Here is a 22049-nt window from a genome sequence, read left to right on the forward strand (position 1 = left end):
GGTCATGCCAGTAACAGGTCACGTTTTACACCTACATGATTTTTGTAGCCATGGCAGTTGAGTGCCGTGGCAATTTGCAAATAATGAATGGTGGCTACTTGTGGGCTTGAGTCAAACAGCATGACAGACTCACACAGGGAATTGTGTCCATTTATTGAAGAGAAAGAGCGATGAGATTGGTGAGAGATAGAAAGATGTCTAAACACAATTGAATGGACTCACCCACCATGAACAGTGATTTTTTATTGTCTGTTTACAGCAGCATTTTGGTAATGTTTCTTTAAGAGAGCATAGTGGTCTACCAGCTAGGCCAGATTCAGTGTCAGTATGGGTAATACCGTACATTGGTTATTCATGCTTTCTTGTGAAGATCTGTTCTTGTGAATATTTAAATGTCAAGTTTCAAGATGTGGAGAGCAATCATATTTTTATACAAAAAAGGCAAACATACTGTTTTATGTGGACATAGCAAGGAAAACTAATTTGTTGTGCTGTCGTATGTGTCTAGTGCCCATTCTTTTTTTAAATATTAGGCATGTGACTCATGTACATTTGGCATTTTTCTTCAGCCACTGAGTGATGTAGTCTTGTTTGACCTGTGAAGCATTGTAGTATTATATTGTAAATGATGTCAAACTAGTAGATGGTGAATTGTGTGTTTTGAGTATGGACCTTCTTTATTTTAATGCCACTTTGACTGTTAGTGTACAAACAGAAGGAAAAGCAATTTTATTTTGTGTCAGGGTTTCAAGTCTATGATTTTTTTTAAACATGAAAAAGAGTGTTGATAGAAGTGACCTAGTGACATCCTTGTATAGCTCAAAGACTTTCTCAGTCTACTTCATAGTTCATAGCCATGGCAAAGATGTTACAAGAGTGCTTGCCAAGTTAAACTATAACACAATATCCACTTCATGAAAGAATATGCATGTGTCTTCATTTTATGAAAGTAATCTGTCAATCTCTTTCACCGGTGCAGTGCCCTTCTCATCAGTAGTGCTAGGAGAGTCTTCTGCAAAGGTCCTGCTCTGGAATTTTGCAATTTTGCTACCGTATTTCTGGGTGTAATACATCTTTACACACACCTGAAAATAATTTGACAGAATAAGGACTCTTAGCACTCTATTTTTGTGGAGTACTGTGGATTGGATACTTTAGGCCATGGCTCTCCATTTATGTGCACTGTTATATGATATTTTCACAGATTGGAATTTGATGGAATTTCTGACCCCTTTCTTGATATTTGACTGATTAATTGTTATTATGACCGCTCAGGCAGTGCTCAAAATTATACTGAGAAAAAAAGAAGAGTTCTTACTTTCTCTCCCTATTCATTTCATGTTTGGTAGACTTTGTGGGTGAATCCGTGAGTGATAGTGATCAGTGTGAAGAGGTTTTCCTGTGAGCAAATGCTTCTCAACTTTGCCATCTTGATAAAAAGCAGGGCAAATTGTAGTTAACCGTCTGTTACTGGACATAGATGAGACCAGAGAAAATCTGTTAACTTACATGGATGTTGACACACCTAGACCGATCACAGTATCTTCAGTTACCTGTAGTTGTTGACAAATTTGTGACATAAACTTTATAATATAGAGAAAGGTAAGTTCAGCCACAAGTCATACAAGTCACTATATTCACTGGCTGAGACATTGATCTCCTTTTATGATGTCCTGATTACATCTATGTGTTCAGCATGTGCATTTTAAATAGAAAAACATGAAGACACCCTCCAATTTGATCTGTGATCATATACATGTGTAATTTCAATTTGATTCAAAGATACATAGAATATAGTACACTGTACAGTATGTCCCCCCAAAAAATTACAATTGGATTTTTGCACTGATAACTTCCAATATGATTAGACTGTCTGAATGCTATTTCAGGGTCTAGAAATATAACATTTCACCTATATTTGGCTGAAAACCCCATTCGATTTGGTTAGGTGTTCACAGAGAAATGTGAATTGCTGTGAAGCATGTTGTGGATGTGATTCTTCCAAGTTCAGCACTTGGATGCTCTGGAACTGCATATTAATGTGGAACACAATGGACAGAACTTGGAGGGAAGGGATTCCTGACATGCTCTACAAAAATCCTCAATTCTCTTTGACTACTGAAGCAAATCGGATGGGGTTTTCTGCAAGACTTGGGTAATAAGTTATAGTTTCATACTGTGAAATAGTATTTGGATTGAGTCTCTAATTTTAAAGTTATCATTGCAGAGGGTCCTTTGTAATTTTTTTGGGGGCCATATGGTATATTGTACATGTATGGCTATGCTGCATTTCCCATGTATTTAGAGGAAAGGGATCGTCAGTGCAAAGGCCCAGGAAATTTTTTGCCATGTTAAAAACTTTTGAATTCATATTTTCCTACTGCATTTTCACCTCTCTTCACATCAAACTTGCATTGAGAGATGGCATGGAAGTGACATAGAATTGATAAGGATTATCCAAAGGGAACTTTGGCAACAACTCCCAGGAAGGCACTAGTATTATACTGAATGTGTCATAATTGAGACAAGACACTGAAATTAAAATGCATTGTGTGTACTACAGAAATATGTTATAGGGTGTAAATGCATTGGAAATGCAAGCGTTTTAAAAACCATGGTTTCAAGAAACAACTGGCATACCTGTATGATAAAGGGTTTTTTTTTTTTTTTTTTTGGTGTTTTTTGCAGTCTTGGTATAATATCTGAACATGTGCTTAAAGTTTCAGACATTAACTTGTAAACACAATAATTGTTATAAATCACCATCTTAATCACTGGTACTAGTATCATGAGAGATAGAGGAAAATCCCCCACCATTCCAGTTTGACTGCTGACCATGCAGTGCACGTCAAAAGAGCAGGAGACAAATGCACATACGTATTTGACATGATCTTACGCTTCATACTTCTACAAGCAACACATTGATACACAGGCTTAGGTGATTACCACAGAAAAATTAAGCACATCACCAATGATCAAGTTTTTTTTTTTTTGTGTGTGTGTATTGCCTTGAGTAATAGAAGCAAAAGAGGAAAAAAATAACCACGAAATAGATTTTCAACGTTTTTTGATGATTTTTTTTTCTTTCAGATAATGACAAACCTCTTGAAATTTGAAGGAACATATAATTCTAAGAGGAATTCAAAGTTTATTTCATGAAAATTGGTTTTGAAATGGCTGAGATATCCCAAACAAAGTGATCCTAATAAAAGATGGGACCCACCTTTTATCAGGATTGCTTTGTTTTTCCTTGTTTTTTATATCAGCCATTTCAAAACCGATCTTTATCAATTAAAATTTCAATACCTCTTAGAATTGCATGCCTTTTAACATTTCACAAGGTGTTTTCTAAGTACATCTATCTTGCAAAATGTGAAAAGCTGAATTCTCATCACAACCAATACTATACCATCCCTTTAACACGAGGCCTTTAGGGTGTAATGTGTATCAAATGTTATCCTTTATATCCAGCTTTCCTAATAAGATTACAGGTACCATTAATATAAGTGCAGTACAACTATGTTTAAATTCTTTCCTGATTTATATTGCCCTCTCTATCTTTCTTACTCTTCCCACCTTATCTTATACATCGAATTATATTTCATCCACCCCGCCCCACCCCTATTGTACATGCTTCAAATGCCCCATCCGTTTTTTTTTTTTTTTTGTTTTGTTTTTTTTTTGTTTTTTTTTTTTTGGGGGGGGGGGGGTTGGGGGGGGGGAGAGATGGGTAGAGGGGGACAATTAAAACCACATACCACTGGTACCAGGAATGAAAAATGAAGGTGTCATCACTGATATTACAATTAAAGGAAACTGCAAAGAAAGGGAGAGAAAATCAACATGTATATGTCACATACCAAAGTAAAGTACACATATTCTATGTACAAATCATTTCAGCTTTCCTTTTTGGTGGTGGCCTGACGCATGGCCCTGACAATGAAATCTGGTGCCCCTAAAATGAGGAAGAATATAATAACTCATACAATCATTCATTAAAACATAAAGGAGTGCAATATAGACCATGAAATTTGGCAGGTAAGATATATAATTTTATAAAACATTACTGGTAATTAAAGATATGAAGACCCTTATAATCTTGAAAAAAATGGCAGATAAGAGAAAGTGCTTCAAAGGTCTTGATATATTCAATATTGAACCGAGGCTGATGCCACATATTCATAAACATAGTAAATACCTACTTCTATCATTTGACTGATGATCATGAAATACACTGTGGTACCGGGTATATCAAATAGGCCCTTTTTGTAGTCTGAACTGGAAAAAAATGCAGAAATGTTATTAGAAAATATGCACGTGTATGTGATATTTATTAAAAATATTCATTTGGCTAAATAAGTGACGCTGAGGTTAGGCCCTATTATAACATGTCAAAATGCATAGATTATACATCCTGGTTCCCACAGAAAAAAAAAAAAGCAAGTAAAGGCCGGATTGTAACAGCGCTAGCTATCGCAAGCGGTTGCGGTCCGTGACTTGATTATATCTAGATCATGTGATGTTTTCCCCGACACTCATCCACAGAACTCTGTGCACTCATCCTACCTCCGCAGCTCTCTAAATAGCATAGCTCCTACGAAGTCCAAGCTAGCTACACTTCCTACATTTCCTCCGAGGGCTTGTGTTACGTTTCCCATTCACGGGAAAGGTCAAAATGAAGCGCGTAATTCTCTTTTGTGTGTTTACATCAGCGGCTCTAGCTGCATATGCTCCTGACAAAGTCACTAAACTACCCGGCATTCCTTCTGGAGCACCTGCTTTCAACCAGTATTCGGGATATCTTAATGCTACCGGTGACAAAAAGCTTCACTACTGGTAAGTAAGCGACTCGACTGGTTTAGTCCCAAACATACGTTTTTCTGCTTTCTGCATTTAAGTGATCGACGTCAAGGATCAGGGGGAGTCACGATACTAAATGTAGGGCTACTCAAGTTCTTCTTCTGAATCTTATTTCAAGTTTGAAGGAACCGGAAACAGAGTCCTATCAAGGAGACATTTGCTGATGTGGATTTGTTCGTTTGTTCATATGCCTGTCTGTTATTAAGTGTAGCAATTAACGTGATGGGAAAAGTTGTGAAAACTTGAATTGTCCATTTTTTTTCAGTAAAGTGCCAGTAATTTATGCAAAGTAAATTTAATGCTAACCCCGGGGGAAAGGGGGGGGGGGGGGGGGGCTCCTTTTACCACGTTACTGTGGGAGCTTCAAGTACAGGCTGGTCAAAGTTAGTTTAATGCCAGTGCTAGTAATGGACGAAATATTTAATGAAGTTTTTGTTAATATATATTGCGATCGCGGGTGGTGAGTTATACAAATTGCATGTACAGTGTAGGCCTATTGCCGTCACAACATGCTCATGTTGATCCTGTTGCCTGTATTAACAAAAGGCTTGCAAACTTTAAACCCAAAAAGACTGACTCGAGTTTATGTTGACATCAATCAATATTCATCTCTATGTCAAAAAATCTGCACCAAGATTCGACCTCCCGTGCCAATTATATTAAAGTTAATTCATAATGCTGTTATTTTACTACGTTTTGATTATGGCGATGTTGTTTATGGCTCTGCTTGTAAACTGCACATTGATAGATTACAGAAATTACAAAATAGGGCTGGCCGATTAATACTCCAGATAAAATGGGAATCTCATGTTTCGAACCTGGAGATTCACAATGCTATGAAATGGGACACTTTAGTAGAAAGAAGAGATAAACGCCTGATGACATGTTTGTTCAGAAAACTCCATGGTATGACCCCAGAATATCCGTCTGAATCTTTTGATTATCTCTCTCACCCTTATTCTTTGCGTTTTGGAAACAAACTTAGGGTGCGTTTATAAGATTTTGCGGGCCTAGAATCACTGTTTTGAAACACTGTTTCAAATCACACTTTTGTCAGGAGAGCGTTTATAAGATTTTTTTCTCCGAGCGTGTTGGGGCTCTCGCTCAGACTGTGCCATTGCGCAACTCACTCTGCGCAGTTTTTCCTCGGCAAAAGGTCAAACAGGGTGCGCGCAAGGCATTGTGACGTCACATAAACAGTGTTTGCCACTTGGTTGCGTTTATAAGATTTTTGAAACACTGATTCTACAGAAACACTGTTTGTAAACGCACTATTTTGTGCGTTTACAAACAGTGTTTCAAAACACTGTTTCAAATCACGGCGAGCGTTTATAAGAATTTTTTTCGAGCTAGAATCACTGTTTGGCCAGAAACAGTGTTTCAAAACACTGTTTCTGGCCAGAAGAAAAATCTTATAAACGCACCCATAGTTTACCCAAACCCTATACTGAATTTCTCAAAAGATCATTTACATATCGAGCGGCATTTATGTATAATAACCTACCACCAGCTGCTCAATCAGCCTTAAATTTAATTTTTTTTTTTTAAAGGATATATACCAATTCATGAATCCCAGTTGCTATGTATTGTTTGCTGTGACAGGACAGCCGGGTTTAGTTTGTTCTGTTCTGTTATGTAATGTTTGATTATGTAATGTCATGTATGTTGTAACCTCAAGCCCTATATTTTTTTTTTCTCTCAATCTCTTTCCAATTTTATCTCTATCATTCTGCCTCTTTGCATATTGTAAAGGCTTGTCTAATTATTATGTAACTGGACCCCGTGGAAGACCAGTGGTACCATGGCGGCACCGCTGAATATGGGCATTCAAGCCGTTTTAAACTGTATGTGTTTTTTTGTACATGTTTTTAACGGAAATGAATACCTACCTACCTACCATATTCGACCACAAGCAAAAGCATAGGCTATTGGCTAATACCATAGGTTTTACACATGTACTCAAGCAGTTGCATTTCGTAAGGCATTTGATATGGTCGAATTATGGGCGACTCACTTTACCTGATAACCAAGTAACCTCTTTGGTTTAATGGGTTGAAATCTTTAAAGAAAAAAAACCTAGGTTCTACCCATTTCTCACAGAATGGCATACTGCAGTACACAAAATGTGTCGAATTGATTATGATTTTTAAGAAACTTGTCAGTGCAGAGTAGCAAGAGAGCTTGTCATATTTCATTTAACTTCCACACATGCATTTATTTTGTCATCTTCGCACTGTACGTTCACACACATCCTGGGCTTCAAAAAATGCTGAGCTTGCACCGCAAGGCCTACTGCAAATTTCATAGGTTTATCTTAGCACCATTTTATAGCACACAATAATTGTGATTTAAGCACTCATAATTTGGCAGTCTATCCAGGGAACACTGAAAAAGAGTGATACAAAAGATTTGATACTACAGGTATCCTTCGTAGTAAGGGTTTACACTATTCTGCTTTTATTCTGAAACAATGATTATGGTTGTACTTTAGTCAGATATGATATACAATGTAGATGTAACTTTCTTTGTGATAATTTATATGTTCAAGGGTGTGCCAGTAAGAGAGAGAGAGAGAGAGAGAGGGGGGGGGGGGGAGGGGGAGGGGGGAGGGGGGAGGGGAGGGGATGGCTTTGCAAAGCAATTCTTGTCACAGTTCTTACCTCCAGTGCCGAAGTCATATGACTATCTGAGTCTAAATCACCATAGCATACAAATGAGGACACAAAGTCTTGATGAATAGTACCAAATATTTGCATAAATGTACAGACCTGATGAGTCTTTTACAATACTATCATTTGATATCTCCTATTTTCAGGTTTGTTGAGTCACAATCTCAGCCTGCTACTGATCCACTCATTTTATGGCTGAATGGAGGACCGGGCTGCAGCTCACTGGATGGATTTCTCTCAGAGCTTGGACCATTCCATGTAAGAAGAGAGCTAATCCTGTATCATGATTTAGTTAGGATTGTAGACGTCAGCCATGGATACTAATATACCCATTTCACTTGATGATTGCTGTAGAAAGCAGAACAAATAACTGCAGCTTCCATAAGTAAATCTGAACTCTCGTGTTGAAGAAAGTCCTGCATATGAGGTACTGTATAGTTTAGTTCTTAAAGATTTTTTTTTTTTTTTTTTTTTTTTTTTTTTTTAAGGGGGGAATATTTTGGACAATCTTTTTTTTTTGAAGGCTGTTACGTTAAGTTTTTTGGATGTGGTTTTGATGTTTGCAATTCCATTACTAGGCAGCTTAAAGGGACTGTACAGTACTGGTTGAGGTGAGGATCCAGGTTTATAACATTCCTAAGTGAGGTAATAAGAAACCTCTTATGGAATATGAAAGAGCATGTAATTTTAAGAAAGATTCAACATTTATATGATGACAGTTGGTTTTCAAATGGCTGAGATATCCAAAAGTGATAATAATAACAGGCAACAGGCCACAACTTTTATTAGGATCTCTTTGTTTCACCTTGTTTGGGGATATCTCTGCCATTTCAAAATTGATTTGCATCGTATAAACTTTTGATTCCCCTTAGAATTGCATGCTCTTTGACACGCATGGTTCCTGAATACCAGGTATCTCGAAAAACATTAAAAGCTAAATCCTCACCTCAACCAGAACTGTACAGTCGCTTTTATCTTGGGCATTTGAAGAAATGCAACTGATTTTTATATCCTGCTGAAACTGAAGTTTTGAAATTGTTTATTTTTCCTCTTGGACAAAGGTCAACAATGATGGTGCCACCCTGTATGTTAATGAGTACAGCTGGAACAAACAGGCCAATGTGATCTTCTTGGAGAGTCCTGCAGGAGTGGGTTTCTCCTATTCACCAAGCATGGACATAGCAACCAACGATGACAAGGTCATTTTCACCTTATCAACCACTGAGCTGTCATCACAGGCCCTATAGTCAACTACTGATCTTATTCAGTACAACCCCCAAAATTGTTTTGTGCTGATTTTCTGTATTCTCACTGACTTCCATTAGACTTATGACCACAAGAAAGAGCCAGCTCTTCACAAAAATCTAATTTTGTGTAATGTGATAGTCATCCCAGTCATTGATGAGATATTATACCAATGATGCACAGGATAGAGTGTGTTAGTGGAGATGTAGCGCTCGAGGGTATTTACAATTGTGAAACATGCACGAGGCGAAGCCGAGTGCATGTTGCACTACATTGTAAATACCCAAGAGTGAGCTGCATCTCCACTAACGCCACGAAATAATCCTGTGCATCATTTGTTTTATAAAATGGGTCGAAAACTAACAGCATTTTTCACGTACCTTTGTGGGTCAATACCAGTCAAAGAGTCAAGATGTCCGAAGATGTTCGTCCCAAAAATTTATGCACGTCGCACTCGGAAATCCCGCACATATAAGTACTGTACGTATAGGAGCATACGCATACGTACGCATGTTATTCACACAAGAAAGGCCGGCCGGCAGCCCGAACTAGAAGTTGTTTACAGGATTGACAGCGTGTATAGTAGCGCGCGACGCACTTGTAACAACTGATTGAGTGCGCACTGTTAGTGTAAACATTGTGACGTCAGGCCGTGCATGTTAGTGAGAAATCAATACAGGCACACGTGACTCATTTCAGCGCTTCCAATTGGCTACATTCTTGAACCCATTTTATAATAGTTGTTGTCCAAATGCTGTTGATCAATCAAGAAAAGAGAGAGAGAGAGAGAGAATTTACATTGGAAGAGCTGCTACCATAGATCAGCCCAACCAATTGCATAAAATTGGCAGTAGTATTAATTAAGTTTTCTTTTCCCATAGCTGCAATAACATTCATATCTTTTATAATAGTCAATTATCGACTATAATGATTTTGACAACTGAGTTTCATGGGCATCATCTATAGGCAAAAGACCAGCTGTGTGAACCACAAGTTATTCCCTAACTCAAGTGTTTGTAAGGACAATTTGGTGAGATTATGAGTATTTGTATATTTCTTCCTTGTGTATGGATTTCTGTTGTGATACTCATCTTAGTTCAGCTAAATTGTCAAAGATGTAATGTTTTTATTTGTAAACAGGTCGCCCAGGATAACTATATTGCACTTCAAGACTTCTTCCTGAAATTTCCTGAGTATGTCAACAACTCTTTCTATCTGGCTGGTGAGAGTTATGCTGGGGTTTACATTCCAACACTCGCCATGTTGGTTGTCAATGACTCTTCCATCAAGCTGGAAGTAAGTCCTACTCTCACTGCTTGCCAGTTATTTTTCAAGAGTTCAGCCAGAATCATTGTAACTGGAATCTAGAGTGAAATTAAATAATCAGCATATAATAGTTTTTGTCATGGAATATGAGATATGCAGGATGTAGTTCTCATATTATTGTATAATAACTTACTGCATCATGTAAGCCATATGATCATATTCCAACACTCTTAAACACCCTGACTCAATTCATGCAGAAATTTAAGTGCAATAATATTAACATAGCTAGAAAAAAAGGGGGGGGGGGAAGAAAAATCGTTGTTTTTAACTTGTGGCAACTTTTCATTAGACAAGGACAGAAGTACTTTGGGAAACAAACATGCAGTCAGTTGCAATTATGGTTTGTCAATGATATTTTTATGCCTCCGCCATGAAGTGGTGCCCGAGGCATTATGTTTTCGGGTTGTCCGTCCGTCCGTATGTCCGTCTGCGTTCGTTTACGCGATAACTTGAGTAATATTTACTGAAATTTTACCAAACTTGGTCCAAGTATGAAGTATGATGGGGTAATTATTTGATTAGATTTTGGTTGAATTCGGTTAAAGGTCAAAGGTCAAGGTCAAATCATGAAATTGTATCCGTTTACGCGATAACTCAAGACTGGATGGAGCAAATTTCACCAAACTTTTTTGAAGGATGATGTATGATGGGACAATTACTTGATTAGTTTTTCAGTGAAATCGGACAGAGGTCAAAGGTCAAAGATCAAGGTCAAATCCTAATTTTTATCTGTTTACGTGATAACTCAAAACTGGATGAAGCAGCTTTCACCAAACTTGGTCCAAGGATGATGTATGATGGGACAATTAGTTGAGTCGATTTTAGTGACATTGGCAAGAGGTCAAAGGTCAAAAGGTCAAGGTCAAATGCTACAAATGTTGCAATTTCCCCCATATCTATGCAATGCCCAAAGGTATTTTCTTGAAACTTGGTGTGGACATGTACTACTGCGTAAAGATTCTCCAAAGAGAGTTTCATGTCATAAGGTCAAAGGTCAAAAGGTCACAGGTTAGGTGAAAATGTTGCAATATCACTTTTCTCGCAAATGGTTTAATTTATCTTCGTGGAACTTGGTTTGGTACATACGCATGTACTGTCTGGCAGGGATTATCTAGGGAATTTATGGGTCATGGGTCAATAGTCAGGGGTCAAAGGTCAAGGTCAACTCCTCAAAATTTTACTATTTCCTGTCATATACTAGTATGCAGTGCTTGCATTATTAGTTTCAAAACTTAATACTTGCATTACCTAATGGAGATTCTCCAGGAAATTTCCAGCCAGAAGGTCAAAGGTCAAAGGTTAAGGGTCAAAGGCCAGGCTACAATACCCCCCCCCCCCAAAAAAAAAAATAAATAAATAAATAAATAAATAAAAATAAAAATAAAAATGAAAATAAAAATAAATAAATAAAAAAATCTATTTTGTACCGTCATCACACTCTTTCTTCATACCTTGGAAATTACTCAATGCATAAACTTCCCCAAAATTCCCCAAATATGTGTAACTGCAGTCTTAGAAAATTATAGCAAACCCAGTTCAAGACATTTCTGACAAACCTGTCATTTCAATATTTTGCCAGTTATGTGAAACTGTCATGGATCACACATTGTGAAGACATTGTACTATACGCCTATTGGGAGAATCATGCATTATGGCGGAGGCATCAGTCGCCATAGCGACATTTCTAGTTATTATTATTATAATTTTTTTTTACAGGGTTTTGCAATTGGCAACGGTCTCCTCAATATGACAGTTAACATGAATTCTGCAGTCTACTTTGCCTACTACCACTCCCTCATTGACCAAGGGTAAGTGTTCCAATCCCACCTTTATCCACTGTGGGAATCGTAAAGCTTTGATTGGTTGCTTAAAGAAAGGTCATTGTCAAGCATTTTCTGACATCGCCATGTTGGCATGTCTGAGCGAAATTACCAATGCTTATGTTGACAGCATTTCCACCCACATGCAGCTTTACAAACATCAATCATGCTCCTTGTGAAGACAAGATGATTTATCAGTCCTGTAGCACTTAATGGCGCAATCATATTAGTTAGGACATAGTCTGATAGCTGAATGACATGGCACATTTACATAAAGCTACTTGTGACTTCAGTGTCCTCAGAGCAGGCTGCACTGCAGTGAAAAGTGTGTCCTCTGTAAATCCAGCAATACAGCATGTAACCATGCCAGGTGATGTTTACAAAGCTCCTATCTTATTGGTCATAAACACTTATTTTTGCCACCTTCCAAATGTAAGCAGTAAGTTTTAGAGCATTTGATGAACAGTAGAATGTGATGATATAAAGTAGCCATTATATTTGTGTTAATTTACAAGCAGAAAGCAGATTGAATGAATGTACACTAAAATTTTATCTTTACTATTTGAATGACTTAATGACTTTGTTTACTTTTCAGTTTGTGGGATAGACTCCAGACATACTGCTGTCTTGGCTCCTATTGTCAGTTCTTTAACTCCACCAACACCAAGTGTAAACAAGCGGTATGTTGACTTCTTACTCTACAGTAGGCTATAACTCAACAACAAATCACACCACTAGGCCACCGAGCTTCTGCCTGACAGCCAGTGCTGGTTATAATAAACGTGCGGTACCTGCTGCATGCTATTAGGATTAGAACCAGCACTGGTTGTTGGACAAAAGTTTTTTGGTCTGTATGCCCATGATTTTGATTATGGCTACTACTAAAGCACTTATTGATTCGGCTCATATTTACGTTATGAAGGGCAATTTGTCAGTCAGTTGCAATGAGTTCTTGTAGTAGGGGAAAAATATTATCCACCTCCGATTCCATTTACCACAGATTGGTGTCAATTCTTGTGATCCTTACGATAAAGTGTAAATGTGTGTGTGTGTGTGTTTTTTTTTTTCTTGCCCCATGTTTCTCCCACAGTATGATGAGATGGCAACCCTGGTGTATGATAGTGGTATCAACGCCTACTCCATCTACACTGACTGTGCAGGAGGCATTCCTGTTCAGATGAAGCGATACGAGTTTGACATGAAGTCAGCTCTTAAGATGGGTTATGATGTGCAGCCCAAAAGTTATAGAAAGGTGAGAATGACTGTGTGAGGTAAAGTCTTACTCTGGAGAACTAAACTTGCCTTAGTTTGTACTCTACTGGATGGGGTATGAATTACACCATGATATTTTACATCAAAGTTTTTTTACTTTTTCTATAAGTTTACAAATTTGTCACTGTCATTAAGCATTGCATTTGATGATTGAAATTTGATGGGAGAGAGGTTACAACAAGCCATGTCAGAGATGGTGCAAGGAGCAGGTTCATTGATTGTTACTGTGTGGTAGGCAGGTCTTACTCTGGCAGAAGTTTGTGACTCACAAACTAAAAGGTATCCATTACCCACACTGAGAGTCATGATGTACAGAAGAGACTTACAGTGCTTAGGATGACTTCTGCTGGTCAATACTGAGGAATCAGTTATGAAAGCAACTTCTGTTTTCATGATCCAAATTTTCTGTCATTTCAGTTTTTGTTATTATTTTTATGCATTTCTCGCCCTTGAAGAGCAATGTTTGTGAGCAATTCTATATGTTATTCCTACTTTTCATTTATTTGTGAATAGGTAATATTGTAAAATGTATTGAAGACATCATAATTTGAATGATTGAATTTACTGTGCAGCTGAAAGGATTACAGGGGACGACCCACTACAAGTCACATGGATTCTCCTTCACTGATCCTAAGGATATTGGCTCCAATATTGATCCCTGTATTGATGTGACTGCTGAGACCACCTATCTTAGCCGCAAAGATGTGAGAGAGGCTCTACACATCCCAGACTCTGTACCGGCTTGGCAGGTCTGCAGGTATGACCTCAAATGACCTCTTTGACCTCTGATGACCCTGGATGACACTGAATGATAAGCAGAAAGTTTACCATCTAAGTGGTTGTTTGGTTTCTGTAACATTTAATGTGGTAATTTACCCCAATCATCCATAGGGTACTTCCCATGTGCAGAGACTCCAACCCAAAGCACCTTCTGATCTGGAGATTCTCCCGCCTGAAACCCCTAGCAAACGGGAGACTCCAAGTTGATGTGTGCGAAGCGCGAAGTTCCCAGGGTTCTAGATGCTTTTGGTGCTATGTACAACATTGTAAGGCTTATTTTTTGCAACATACAATAGCAATAAATAAGAAATCCTTTCGAACGGGAGACACAGAGCCAGGGCGGGAGAAATTAAATCTCAAACGGGAGAACGGGAGATTTTGCAAAAATGGGTTTTCGGCGGGAGATCTCCCGTCGAAAACGGGAGAGTTGGAGTCTCTGCATGTGATCTTACTGTCAGCAAATACAACAAATTGCCAAACTCTCATCTTGTTGGCATGAGGGTGTGTAGGTATGGCAGTGATGAGGGTGTGTAGGTATGGCAGTGATGAGGGTGTGTAGGTATGGCAGTGATGAGAGTGTGTAGGTATGGCAGTGATGAGGGTGTGTAGGTATGACAGTGATGAGGGTGTGTAGGTATGACAGTGATGAGGCTGTATTTCCAATTTGCACAAGGCCCATAAAATATTACTTTTCTCCATCCACCCTACATGTTTTAGTCTTATGCAGGCATCAGGTCATAATGCACACAATGCACACATATACAAACCAGCCATAATAGTCTTTGCTGTAGTAGACTTGTTGAGCCTCTTGCTGACACTTGATTTAATTCTGAGCTATTCAAACATTCAAACAAATTACCAGTTGGTGAAGAATTAAGAATGTCTTACTATATATTAATCCTGACTGAGACAAACTATTAATTTACAGTAATTAGGATATGAATCCTATCTCCTTCAGTACTAGATTGGTGCTTCAGAAGAAAGCTACATTCATTCAGATATTTTAAGATTGATTTTATCTTGTCCTAATATGTGTTTGATACCTAACAATCATTGTCTAGAATTCCATCAAATCTTGTACTAGGAAAGATCAGTGTTTTTTTCTACCACATGCCAGTGTACATTTTATCTCTCTCTATGTCTTCCTCCTTTCAGTGATGCTGTGGAAGGAAACTACACAAGAGTCTACCAGACGGTGGCTCCACAATTCACCTCCTTACTGGGACAGAGTCAGCTCCGAGCCCTCGTCTACAATGGTGACGTGGATGTTGTCTGTAACTTCCTGGCTGACCAATGGTTCATGAAGGATCTTCAACTCACTGAGGTGAATCCAAGACGGCCGTGGAAGGTTGACAATCAGGTGGCAGGCTTTGTCCACCAATTCAGCAATGCCTCTTTTGTGACTGTGAAAGGGGCGGGACACATGGTTCCCCAGTGGAGGCCCGCCCAGTCGTATCACATGATCATGCAGTTTCTGAGCAATCAGCCTCTGTAACATGGAGGCAACCTGCAGAGATTCTATTCTTTATGAATGAATGATACAATATTTTTCACTCTATACTTCATAATCATTCTGTCACGCAAAAAGGACCAAAACAAAACAAAACCAGAAAAGCACTCAGAGAGCACAGACCTCCGCCAAGCCAGCAACTTATTTCCACAAAGCACACCTGCAATTTCTCAATATAGAAGCTTTTTGTTTACATTATCAGCAGAGCATGTGCTTTAGTGCGCGTATGTAAACTTCGAAGCTAGACCTCCCAAGTTCACTAACCTTATACACCAAAAGATGAAAAAATCCTTTGAAAATCCATGAAAATTCCAGAATCACTACCAAAATTTAATCATCTGTTCCTTTTGTCATCATTGACTTTTTCTGCAAGTTTCATGTAAATCTATTCACAATTTTTTGAGTTCTTTTGCAAACAGACAAACCAACACCAATGATCACTTGACCTCCTCCTTCCTTGGCAGAGGCAAAAACATTTACAAAACAAAACAACTTAGAGCATGTCTTTACCATGAAATTCATATCTGTTAAACTTAATGAGATGTTTGCATGTGAATGAAGATTTTTAAAATGTTTCCCCCTCATACATTTCTAATGATGTCTTGATTTCATAAATTCTACACAACTTCTACACAATTCATACAACATTTTGACCAACATTGTACTTGCGTCTTCAAAAAAAAAAAATGAATTTAAGAATGATAATTGTTTAAAAAATATCACTTGCCACATCCAGAAGTTAACCTAGTTTGCAGACACAAACCTTTGTTGGTCGTAAAGGAGTCTGCGCCAGAAAGACTACATACACCACTGGCAGTGTCCCGTAGGCCATGTATTGTAGCTGGTCCTAATAAAGGGGGCAGCTACAGTGGAGGGAATATGAAAGAGATGCTTTTGAGGGACTCCTTTATGACCGACAAGGGAGGGTTTGTGCCTCCAAACTAGTTTACCAGGGAGAACTTGCCTGAATGACAGTGCTTGTAGGGCATTTTATTTGTGTATTGTAGTAGGTGGCTGTGCGTGTACATGTACTGTATATGCTGTTATTTTCGCGTACATATATTTTAGCGAATGAGGAGGTCACGAACATTTTCGCGAGATGTTGTTTTTGAGAATTGACACATAGGCCTACATAAGCGCATTACTACCTTAACGTATGGTGATATTTTGACGTGTTGTTAAATTCGCGGTCCAACTGAGATTCGCGAAAATCGCGAAAATTTAACCCTCACAAAAGATAACAGCTTATGCAGTACAATCATGTGGCAAGGTAACAAAGTATATAGCGAGGTGTTCGATTGCCTTCAATAGACACTATCATTCCAATCATTTACGTCTTTTCTTGCCCCCCCCCCCCCCCCCATTTTCTTTGAGAAGTCATAAACCCCTTTCAATAACTCCTCTGGCTTGGGCCAGGCCCGAGCTAAGTCGTAAAATTTTGAGTTTATGAATGGGTCGGGCCAAAGTGGCCCGCGCCAGGAGCAGGCTATTTTGCTGAAGCTACCACCAGGCATGGGCCTGGTGCAGATCAAAGAGTTCATGAACAACAGCAGCGCCAGGCTCGGGCCAAAATTCCTTGCGCTGTCAAAGGTCACAATTACCTGGCCGAGCCCTCCGTCGGAGCACAAGTTCAGTTACCTTGGTAATTATCCCTTACGTGGCCAAGTCCCTGTATGGATCATTGTAACAGTAGCATGGCTCTACTATAGTTACTATACACAATTTTTACTGCTTGGCACGGGCCAATTGTGTAGCTTGGGCCAGGAGCTGGCCAAAAATGCATGAGTTACTGAAAGGGGTAATACTCTACTAGCTTGCTAACCAGCATCATAGTATTTATATGGTGCCTGCCCTAGCCATTGGGTAAGTGCAACAGTGAAGCCCTTTAACCCTAATCAGGCCGGGCTTTTTTGTCTATGTTGAAACTGGAGGGGTCAGATTCCGCACATTTCTCTTTCACAAATGTCATTTTCTTTTCTAGTTCAGTTCATAAATGAACCGACATTAATCAGCATATCACTTAATTTCAAATACCTGCATTATTTTAAGTGAACTGCTGTCATATATGCAAGAGAAGGCATTTTACAGACTCCTGGTAGTCAACATCCTCACTTTATTATTCTCAGCCTCTTGTACAAGAAGTTATGCGAATGATTTGCTTATATCAGTTGCACATTACTGTGCTACATGCCTAGTGAAATGGGATCTCAGTGTTTAATTGGTGACTTATTATTTAATGTGCTGTCAATCCTGAATATGCTCAGTGACAGAGTTGGTGATGATTCAGTTGTGTCTGCTGCTTGCTCAATGTAAACCATGTGACTGACAATCTCTGAAAAATTGTGCCTGGTAGATGTTTTAGAGAATACACTGTATATCAGATTTTGCATTCTGTCAATGTAGTTAATCCAGAACAGGATGTGTCAATGTCACCTCAAAATACGAAATGAGAAATATGAAAGCTATGTATGTTTACATCCTTCTTTCTCACTGTATGTAAGCCAACAGTACTAGTAATTTTTGTTTGCAATGTACCGTACTTATAACTTTTGTATTTTGTTGACTCTGTTATTGCCATATACAGTTTAAAGAGAGTTATTTGCTGGATGTTAAATGTTAATCTTGCTTTCTTTGTATAACAGTGATGAACATTGCGAGAATACACACAAAACAAGATATTCAGTGTGCAGATTGATATATTCTAGTGAATTTATGTGTTATCGTTTGTTTTTCATCTACCCAGTGTTTGAATTTCTTTTCTGTCACCGTCTATGCATTTTATATGCCCTCAAGTATCTTAATGTAGTCTAATGTGAATCAGTTAAGACTATCAGTGTGAATTGATACAGTCTGTATCTATTGCTTTTTGCCTTTGTGCACAGAATGAAAAAAAAATACAGTCAACCTTTTCCAAGTGAAATCTGTTTGGACTGAAGAAATAGCTTAAACTTAGAGGGATTAGAATCAATAGAATTTGAAGAGGACCTGAAGAGATCTTTTGACTTCCCTATTTTTCGATTTATGCAGTCGACTTAAGCAAGGTTGACTGTACAACTTACAGATAGTAAGTGAACTGAGCAGTAGCATTCTTAAAACATTTCACTATTTTTTACAGACCACTTCGATTTATAAGGATTGAGGTATAGTTATCTTCACTTTGTCTCCCTCTGTACAAAGAGACAGTGAAGAAAACTGCTTAATTAAATTCTTGCTTTCATGTGAAGGATTCGTATGACACATGAGGGAAATTATTTCATGCATCGTTGTTGAATTCATGATACATGCAGGTGTTAATTTACATTTTTTTATTTACAAATTACTTGTACAAAATATGTACATGTATGTACAAAGCCTGTGAGCCAAGAGCCGTAGTTACATTTTAAATGAAAAGTTTTTTGTAAATTTTTGTGGTTTTTCATGGTTCTCATCTCTGTTCTTTCCCAATTAGTTATGTTACGTAAATCAATGTGTGTTTTATATCAATTCAGGTAGCATGTTGATGGGTTGTAAGTGTGTTTTTGCTGGGAAGTCATGTATATACATGTAGTGGCATTAGTGCAGATCAAATCTGTTTATATGTGTACTGGTAAGTGATTCAGTTTATCAAATGTTCCAATTTGAATAATGAAATATTAATCATAGAAGCATTTAAATTTGTAATAAAATGATTCACAGAAAATATAAACTTTGACATGTTTAAGTGTTTTATATCTGTGTTTATTGCATGTTTTCTTCAAAATAAACAATCCAGGCAGGTCATTAAGGGCACATAAAACTAAGAATACTACAAGCTCCTGACAAGCAGCCACCTTGCTGCTATTTGATGCATTCTTATTAGGTTTAGACTGATCACTTAATTAAAAGCCCACGGCATGACTCCTAGTCACGGGTATCAAAACAAAACAGTGTCAAAAGATGTGTCCAGTCTGCCACACCTCTGCCTACTGCTATTATCTGCAAAGAACTTTGGTTACCTGTAAAACATGAAATTAATCTTCACATCTTATTTACTTGTAGCCTTGTAGTGCAGAGAAGACCTGTCATTTGAAATCAGTACATTTTGACATACACGACAAATTTCTGAAAGCTCACTGGCTTTCCACTTGAATCTCTTACTTTCCACATCACTTGCACTGCAACTGACTCAAAATGAGCATTACTTCCCTTCCAACGAATATGGTATGATAGAACTTTTCAAACCAATTCATAGTAATCAGGGATACAATTGCGCTGATGTAGAGGTGTGCCACTTACAACATTCCTTGTAGTGGTTCTGAGTATACTAAAGTCTCAGTATCCTGACATGCACTGGACTTTTGTCTTCATCAATGCGAATGGAAGCAACCACATTAATTGAAAATGCAAAGTGCTACATGTACTGTACTCCAGTGATATGTTTAATGAAAATTGCTCGAAATATGATCGGAAAGAAAAGAAAAGAGTACTGGACATTACCACAGAAAGTATAGATCTATTGAGATAAGAAGTTGATCCACCTGGAGTTTAAACATGGACAGTTGGCAATATCATAAAACTTATAAGATTTTGTTTCTTGTCTGTTGCTTCTACTCATTTTGTCTGTCTGTCAAAACAGGTCATACCCAGAGAAAAATGGACTGGACATTGATACTATGAGGTCTGATGTCTGTTCAGTCACAGAACTCATTTATCCTCATGCCAATCAATAAAGCCATAATCTATGTTTCACACAGTTACTTAGAACAGCATTGGACTTTACACAGTATGAAAAAAAAAAATCTTAAAATTCCTCTCATGGCTGCTAAACACAGATTTGATATTCAGCACTTTATAAATGTTATATATTATTACACATACATGTACTATCAAACATGAATCAAATTCAACGATAGGTTTACCCTCCTCTATATAAATCAACTCTTGATATATTCTTCCATAAAATTCTACATATATTATATAAATATGAGACTAAAGCTACAATCCAACAAGTCAGCATCAACTCATGATTCTGTACCACTGAAATGAATGAATGCTTGGAAATAGCACCTCTTAGGTATAGTAATACCGTACAAGTGTATATTAAATGTCATGAGCAACAGTATGATGTTTATACAAATTCGGGTCACATGTACACTCTTCAGTCACCGGACTGAATAGTAATGTAGCATTAAATGTTTCACAGTCAGGAAATCAACAACTCTGACCTATGACCTGTGCTCTTAATTCCAAGCCTCACAAAAGGGTTTAGACCACCTTTATAACTCACAGCAAACAAGTGCACAATAGTTCAAACCAGTGATATCATTGTGTGATAACAAAATATGCTTATGCACCCAGAATGACAACCCAAGCACACAGTGAGGAAGCAAGTAATGTAAGAAGAAAAGCTTAAATCAACAACTCAACAAACTAAATATCAGACTTCAGCTGCTCTTGGGGACTTATTTGAACAAAGCCTAGTTTTTGTTTGTGAATATTTCACAGTCAACTCGATATGAAACACTCCATTATCAATCAGTACTGTACCATTAAACAAGAAAAACGCTAGAAAGGCTCTCTCTCCCTGGTTTGTACAAAGAAGTATGCCTCAATCTACCATGCTTATCTTTCTTTGTTACCAGCATCATACTGGAAATATATTGGGCTGTCTATGACCTGTGAAGCAAGATTTTACAGATTCACAGTGCCTCATTAGTGATACATGTATTCTCAAATATAGTCTCTTCTGTCATATCAATGATTGCTCCAAACAATTGTTCCATGATGTATTTAAAGTTTGAACCAAGATTTACTAAGTAAAGTTTACTTTCTTTAAAAAAAAAAAAAAGAAAAGAAAATTTGTAATGGACTCTGTAGGACAAAAAGATCAATCAGCAGTGATAATGTAATGGGTGATAATATAATGGAGTCAAAAGGGGCCTGAGCTCAGGCCCCTTTTGACTCCATTTTACTTCATTGGCTCGCCTTCATTGGATAAGCAGTTTTCAGCAGCTTTTTTTGCTACGGGTGATAATATAAACACATATAGGACTATTTTTCATACATTTCTGCAACATTAGTCATGTGTTTGTAAGGAAACAAGAATGATTGGAGCCAGGATGATGACAATACACTGTAGTCAAACTGCTCTTTGTTCTCATATTATCCTCACTTCATTTAGAGTTTTCTCACACATTCAGAGCATGATATACAAAAGAATATCACCCAATTTGGCATCTCAAATCATTATTTCAGAAAAAGATGCTCTTTGCCAAACACCCATACCTACTGTACACTGGATGTCTGCTTTCATGCATTCAAAAAGATAAGAAGAATTAACAGCTAAACATTAATCATCCTCTCTACCCAGCTTGCTCAATAATACTGATTTTGTGAGACAAAGTTGGTACATTTAACATTATATCGTTGGTTGAGAATGATAAGGGCGTTAAGTGACCACAAAACCCATAGTTTTCGAGAAGACTTAAAGCCCTTCTCATTCTCAACAGACGATATGTTACCATTCCTGACATTTTATGTGAGTTTGGACAATAATTCTGAATCAAAATGCCTTTTTTGTTCGACTCACTAAGGCATTTCTTCGTTTCA

The 22049-nt window shown here is 37.8% G+C and overlaps 2 protein-coding genes across 2 annotated transcripts in view; one reads left to right on the top strand and one right to left on the bottom strand.

Annotated features, from left to right (window-relative positions):
- The window catches only part of LOC139742036 (cytochrome c oxidase assembly factor 1 homolog), a 425467-nt gene that overhangs the window by 330666 nt on the left and 72752 nt on the right, over positions 1-22049 (bottom strand). The gene's annotated exons all lie outside the window — the stretch shown is intronic.
- Positions 4669-16530, top strand: LOC139742054 (lysosomal protective protein-like). Its single transcript, XM_071652615.1, has 9 exons — positions 4669-4836; positions 7676-7787; positions 8591-8728; positions 9915-10070; positions 11817-11908; positions 12516-12600; positions 13011-13172; positions 13765-13949; positions 15128-16530. Exons 1-9 carry the CDS (start codon positions 4676-4678, stop codon positions 15465-15467), a joined length of 1431 nt encoding a protein of 476 aa, XP_071508716.1. The 5' UTR covers positions 4669-4675; the 3' UTR covers positions 15468-16530.

The sequence above is a fragment of the Diadema antillarum genome, unplaced genomic scaffold, assembly GCF_040938485.1.
Source record: "Diadema antillarum isolate AM-2024a unplaced genomic scaffold, OU_Dant_1.0 seq00000975_RagTag, whole genome shotgun sequence".
NCBI classification, from domain to species: Eukaryota; Metazoa; Echinodermata; class Echinoidea; order Diadematoida; family Diadematidae; genus Diadema; species Diadema antillarum.

Excerpts from the sequence above, each read along its gene's own strand:
- LOC139742054 (XM_071652615.1), top strand. The coding sequence starts at position 4,676 with ATGAAGCGCGTAATTCTCTTTTGTGTGTTTACATCAGCGGCTCTAGCT. Across the intron at positions 7,788-8,590 it reads CAGAGCTTGGACCATTCCAT|GTCAACAATGATGGTGCCAC; the intron begins GTAAGAAGAGAG and ends TCTTGGACAAAG. Across the intron at positions 12,601-13,010 it reads ACACCAAGTGTAAACAAGCG|TATGATGAGATGGCAACCCT; the intron begins GTATGTTGACTT and ends TTTCTCCCACAG.